The following is a 6,034-nucleotide window of genomic DNA, read 5'->3' as shown; positions in this document are numbered from 1 at the left end:
TTAAAGATGCTGCTGTTAAGCAGCGGAGTCCCTCTACAGCTGTTTGGATTGCATTTGGAAATTAACAGCTTACAGAGTCATTTACATTAAATCTAAACTTCAGACAAAAATTGATATTGAGCCTCTTCTCTGAGTGAGGAGGATATATCTTGGCTACTTAAGACAAGAAACTGAGCAGGAACAGGGTCATAATCTCTTGCTCACTCCTACACCATGTGAGGAGAAAGATAAGCTGTGAAGGTTGTTGTTTCTGGGTTTGATACCAGGTCCAGCCTGGCAAGACAGACAGCAAACCAGCAGAAGCCAAACAACTTTGCTGTGTAGTAGTACAGTATAGAGCAGGGTAGTATACGAACGCCTGGCCCACTTGCTGGGCTGGGTAGGGGTCTGGCAGCCAGCCAAGGTCAACCCACCACACCATTTAATGAGTTTTGCCTGTAATCGGGTTTGTCATGATATTCTGCCTAGATTTTGTAAAAGATATGGGTGTCAAAATCCTGTCTGTAAGTGGCAGCAGCAAAGGAGCAGCAGTACATTACCCGGTTTGGATACCTGCAGCCTGGTGCAGTAGGGGCGGCGGGTAAGAGGAACTGAGGTGGATGGTGCGTACCAGCTACGGGAGTGTGCTTGGTGCTGCTTTGGCTTGGAGAAGGCTTGCACTTTGCTGCTTAGAAACCATTGCTCAGAGCTGCCTTGGGGCCAAAGGGCAAGTGGGAGTTGTAGAAATGCTGCTTTACTTACAGTACTTCCAGCACAAAAATCCAGGAGGGATGGCTGTTATAAATGGCCAGGGTTACTGGTGCTAACCTGTTTTAGCAGGAGATCGGCTTCACAAGCCTGAATAGCTCCCTTGCACTTCTTGTTTCAGGCCCGGTCACAAATTCATCTCTACTTGCAAAAAGCCTGGCAATTGAGGGAATCCTGCTCCCTCCTTGAAAGTAGCCTGTCCTGGTTTCAGCTGGGATAGAATTAATTTTCTTTCTAGTAGCTGGTATAGCATTATGTTTTGGGTTCACTACCAGAAGAATGTTGATAACACACTGATGTTTTCAGTTGTTGCTAAGTAGTGTTTAGACTAAGTCAAGGAGTTTTCAGCTTCTCATGCCCAGCCAGCAAGAAGGCTGGAGGGGCACAAGGAGTTGAGAGGGGACACAGCCAGGACAGCTGACCCAAACTGGCCAAAGGGGTATTCCATACCATGGGACATCATGCCCAGTATATAAACTGGGGGCAGTTGGCCAGGGGGGCAGGTCTTTACTCGGGAACTACCTGTGCATTGGTCAGTGAGGGGAGAGCAATTGCATTGTGCATCACTTGGTCTGTATATTCCAATCCTTTCATTAGTATTGTCATTTTATTATCATTATTAGTTTCTTCCTTTCTGTTCTATTAAACTGTTCTTATGTCAACCCACGAGTTTTACTTTTTTCCTTCCAATTATCTCCCCCATTCCCCTGGGGGGGGGGGGTGAGAGCGCAGCTGCGTGGGGCTTAGTTGCTGGCTGGGGTTAAACCACAACATAGCCATAGCACCCAGCAGTGCAGGGAGCAAACATCTTAAAGACCGATCAGACTTTTCACAGTTGGAAGAAAGAGAGCGGGGCCAGTGTGAACCAAGCAATGAAATAAACAGTTTATAAGTCAGTCAGCTGTAAATTCTTTTAGCATGTTTACTACTGTAAATGCACAGAAGAGTCTGATATTAGGTGAAGCTGTGTCCAAGATGGAAACATCATTTAAAAAAGGGAAATGAGAAGGTGGTCATTTCAGAAAGTATCACACACAGAGAGGAAATTTATGCCAGGTGAGAACAGATAGTTCAAATTTGCAATCAATGAAGCATAATAATTTCTAACACCCAGCTTCGTTTTTCTAGTAATACTATTTATAAAGTACAAAACTGTAAAGGTTTTCTATATCAGCAGTCTCATTAAAAACACTATTTTATACTGACAGCTTTCTGTAATCATTGCAAAGTCCCAGGAGATGTTTTTAATAGAAGCTTTCCTTTACCAAGCAGCCTTTGCTTTGTATCAGCTGTCAGAGAATGACTAAGACCCTTTTGTAAAACAGACATGCCCGATTTTAAACAAACCCACAGCTCAGCAATGCAAGACAACACACTTACTGTTTCTGAGGAGAGAAATTATTTTAAATCAGCTTCCTTGTTCCTCTCTAGACTCAACTGCTGTTGACTGAAGCATGCTGTACCAGAAATGCTAATAGTCACCATAACTTAAGGATATGAAGTTATGTTTTGATGTTGCAACTATAAACATAATGCTCTTTTTTTTGGTAGTTTGTTGGGGGTTTTTTATGAATCCTAAAGCCAGTTCTGCTCAGGATCAGTTTGGGACCATGTTATATGGGTGCACAAGCACACTGTGATTAACATGGCATTACCAGTTTCTGGTTTGGAGAGCTGCTGTCAATCTTGTGTCTTGTTTTTTTACAAATGTGTGCTTCCAGGGGGCTAGAGCACCGCTGGTCCCTCAACACAGCTCGCTCTTTAAGTATGTTGCTAAGCCCACACAGCCAGGATGAGGGCCAGCATCATTAAGTAAGTATCCAGGTAAAATGTCTGTGCAGTGTCTGGTGACTGTATCAGCAGCTGTTGTTTAAAAGGAAGAAATGGCTTGCAGCTCTTCCTATATTACTGGAAAGTTGGCAGGCTTTTCCCCATCTTCTCTAGCTGTCTTGCTAGGCCTGCATGTAGAACAAGGGATGATGCACTTCCAGACATCTGACTTGGCCCACAGCTGCAAAAATAATTCCTCTATTCCACACCACTACAAACTGACAGGTGAAAACAGGTAATACTTCCTAATGAGAAAACTTTGCAGGACAGTTGAAAAACCCTTAGCACAGACTCAAGTGAGTTTACAGGCACACATACTGTCTTGGGAGTGGCTGGGAAAGACTTGGTGCAGTTTCCAAGCCTGTAAAATGCGATGCACAGTTGCAGCCACTGCAGTACTGGTTTTTTCCAGTGAAGTCAATGCAGTATTCAAGATGATAATGCTCTGTTCAGGCACAGAAATATGAGGTGTTCAACTACTCTACACATTAGTGGCACGTTCTTGGATAAATATTGAGGATATAAACAGCATTCAGACAAGTTGTAAAACAGTCCATAAAAAAGCATATGGAAGAAAGGCATAAGCTTGATTTAGGCTCAGAGAATTTGGTCAAAAATGAAGCACACAACAACCTGCTAATTCACATAAGGAAGAAAAACAGTAAAAAAATTTTGAAGGGACAAACAAGCCTTTGACAGCTGACCTCAGACTGCAATGATCTTCCTGCTCATTCAGGTAGGTGAGCAAGTTTTTAGGCAAGGCCCATCCAACATTTGCCAGTTGTATGTATAAGCTGTATAGGAAATCAACTGCCAGGACACTGTTTTCAAGAGGGAAAAATGATGGATAATATGTAGGAACTAGGATATATACAGTGTGTTGCTTTTCAAATAAATAACAATCACTCCATCAGTAATTCATATAATCAGTGTGTCTGTAACCGGGCACTTCTGTTGAGCATGCCAGAGATGCTCCATGGAAAAAGGAACAATTCCAAGACTGCCAAGTCAGTACTTTACCAACACTACCTGTACAGTTCTGCTTTAAAAAAAATTAAAAAATAAAAAAAAAATCACAGGAAAGAGAAAGAAGATCTTCCAGGAGCAAGATACAGTAATTTGATCAGTGTTGAGGCAGCATGTGGGAAAAAGGCAGCAAAAGGTGCTTGCTGGAGAGAAACTATGGAACTAGCTAGGGACCAGTGAGCAGATGGCTCCTTCCAGCAATTCTTGCAGCGAAGCTGAGCAGTCAGTCTCTTCCTCCTGCTGCCATGACACTTCTCTGTGCATACCACCAAGAGAGATGTTGTACTTAAGGAAACCTCGAGCAGAGTATGTCAGCAGGCAGAAGGTCAACATTTGCCAAGAACCAAAAGGTGCTTCCTTATTTTTATGGTGCCATAAGAATTTTTGCTATTTATAAAAACAACTTAAAAAAAAAGGACTCTGAGACTAAGACCATCTCCTCTCATGGTTTTGTTGTACAGCCAACCAGTTTGTGGTGCCCACTGAAGGCAACGTTTGGGTTTTTTTTCTGGTCAATCAATCACTGTTGTGTGATGCTCCACTAGCTGTATGGTGATTGAAGGGCTTTGTAGAGGAGTAGGAAAGCATGGAGAGAATGTGAAGAGTGGAAGCGTACTGTTGCTTTGGCTGTGAAGATGCATGTGCACAGTCATACAGCTTGAATGGCTCCATGGTGCTGCCGCAGCTGGCAATCAGACAAGTTCCTTCCTGAGCGGAGTGAGGCACGTGGGATGTGACCTGCTCTGGGGTCACATAAGGAATCAAGAGAGCTGCTGGGACTGATGATCTCCCTTGCCATTGGCTTTAGTGCACGCAGCACTCTTCATTTTCCTGAGCCAATGAGCTAGACAAGGATGGCGCCAACTGCAATGCTTGGAAAGGAAAGGCCTCAAAGTGAAGCAGATATTGTACCAACACCTTCTGATTACCCTTAAATTTCTTCCAGTCCTCCTGCTTTCTTTAAATTTGTATCTTCTTTTTCTCCATCTTCCCAACAGCAGTTCAGTAACCAGAAAAATGGGTGTCACCTCATTTCTTTGGTCTTAGCTACTGGAACTTAACTGGTAAGCAGGGGAATGCTTCATTCCTCTTCAGTCATGTTGATGCAATGTGCGAAGTGCAAATTGTTAATCTAAGTGTATTTCAATTAACTGCAAAAGCATGAAGAAGGTGCAACTCCTTCCCTTTACAGACACAGGGAGAGATTAAGCATTGCGCAGGAGACTCAGCTTTGATTTTTAGCAGAGTTCATGATAAAATCCAGTGCGTTAGATGCCAGGTCTTCTGTTGTAACTGTGGTGCCTCTTGGGCTTTTTCTACAGTAGGGACTTATAAGTGCATGAGAAGGATGTGTGAGATAATGAATTGTAATTAAAATCTATTGTAAATCACGTGTATGCTTAACACCTGCTCCATTTATTGAACTTGAACACGCAGAAAGCATTCTCAAAGATGAGTGAAAGGAAGTGTAATGTAGAAAAGCAAGTGAAAGTGGGATGCTTCTTTACAGATACTATTCACAGCAATTTGAAAATCACCAAAAAGACTGTGGAGCCCATGTTTCATTTAAAAAAGTGACTGGAGGCTCTCCCATAGGAGGGCAGCGAGGCAGCACCTACTGACCATCAGTGGGACTTAGGCTCCTACCTGGCTTTGGGGTTTTGAAAAATAATTATACCCAGTGAATCACTGAACAAGGGGTCCCATCACAGGAGGCTTCAGGATGTACGTTTTCTTTTAGCGAGATTCTAGCATAACGTAGATTCCGTTTTTTGGTCCAAGTGTGGCTTTTGATTTCAGCTGCAAAGGAATCTGAAAGAAAAAAGAGCATCTTATGTACAGTTGTATCTATTTGTTTATGTGTGTATAACATCTCCACATACAGACAGACATATTTGCTGGGGGACCAACTCATACCAGGATTACTGTGGAAGCTGTAAAGTACTTGTTTTATAGTCAGCTGTGGTAGTATAATATTAAATAGAATTTACAGCCAGAGGCTGAGGCAGTGGTTGTCCAGGTATACTGTAGATCTGAACAGAAAGAAATTAACTCTCTAAACTCTAGAGGTGCTGAGTAAGCGCCAGGTGCAACATATATAGCAATAGGCATATACTAAAGTGCTAAGATCCCATGAAAGATGTACACCCGTTCTCCCCCTGTGTAAATCAAGATATTTGGACTGCGGTGCTGCTACACTGCTCTCCACTAAGGCAGGGCTGTGTAACTCTGTTTTGTTGCAAAAATCATAAAGGCTAAATCACATTTTGATTAAAACATGCAGTCCAGGCCTCTTGTCCCTCCTTATTATGGAAGTGGCTCTAGCAGTTTTCTCAAACGAAGAGAAAGTCACAAAGGCAAATCAGTTGTCCTGTCTAGGACACACTGTCAACTCCCTGAAGTTGACAAGTGTGGCCTTTGAGCCTCTGCA

The 6,034-nt window shown here is 42.9% G+C and overlaps 1 protein-coding gene across 3 annotated transcripts in view; it reads right to left on the bottom strand.

Annotated features, from left to right (window-relative positions):
- Positions 1 to 4,998: 4,998 nt before the first annotated feature.
- The window catches only part of TBXAS1 (thromboxane A synthase 1), a 244,812-nt gene continuing 243,776 nt past the window's right edge, over positions 4,999 to 6,034 (bottom strand). For all 3 annotated transcript variants that reach the window (XM_052788771.1, XM_052788772.1, XM_052788773.1), the window contains one exon: positions 4,999 to 5,415. In XM_052788771.1, coding sequence (XP_052644731.1) covers positions 5,341 to 5,415 — 75 coding nt within the window. In that variant the 3' untranslated portion in view covers positions 4,999 to 5,340. The remainder of the gene's footprint in view (positions 5,416 to 6,034) is intronic.

This window comes from Harpia harpyja, chromosome 6 (assembly GCF_026419915.1).
Source record: "Harpia harpyja isolate bHarHar1 chromosome 6, bHarHar1 primary haplotype, whole genome shotgun sequence".
Lineage (NCBI taxonomy): Eukaryota > Metazoa > Chordata > Aves > Accipitriformes > Accipitridae > Harpia > Harpia harpyja.
This window is presented reverse-complemented; position numbering and strand designations above follow the sequence as displayed.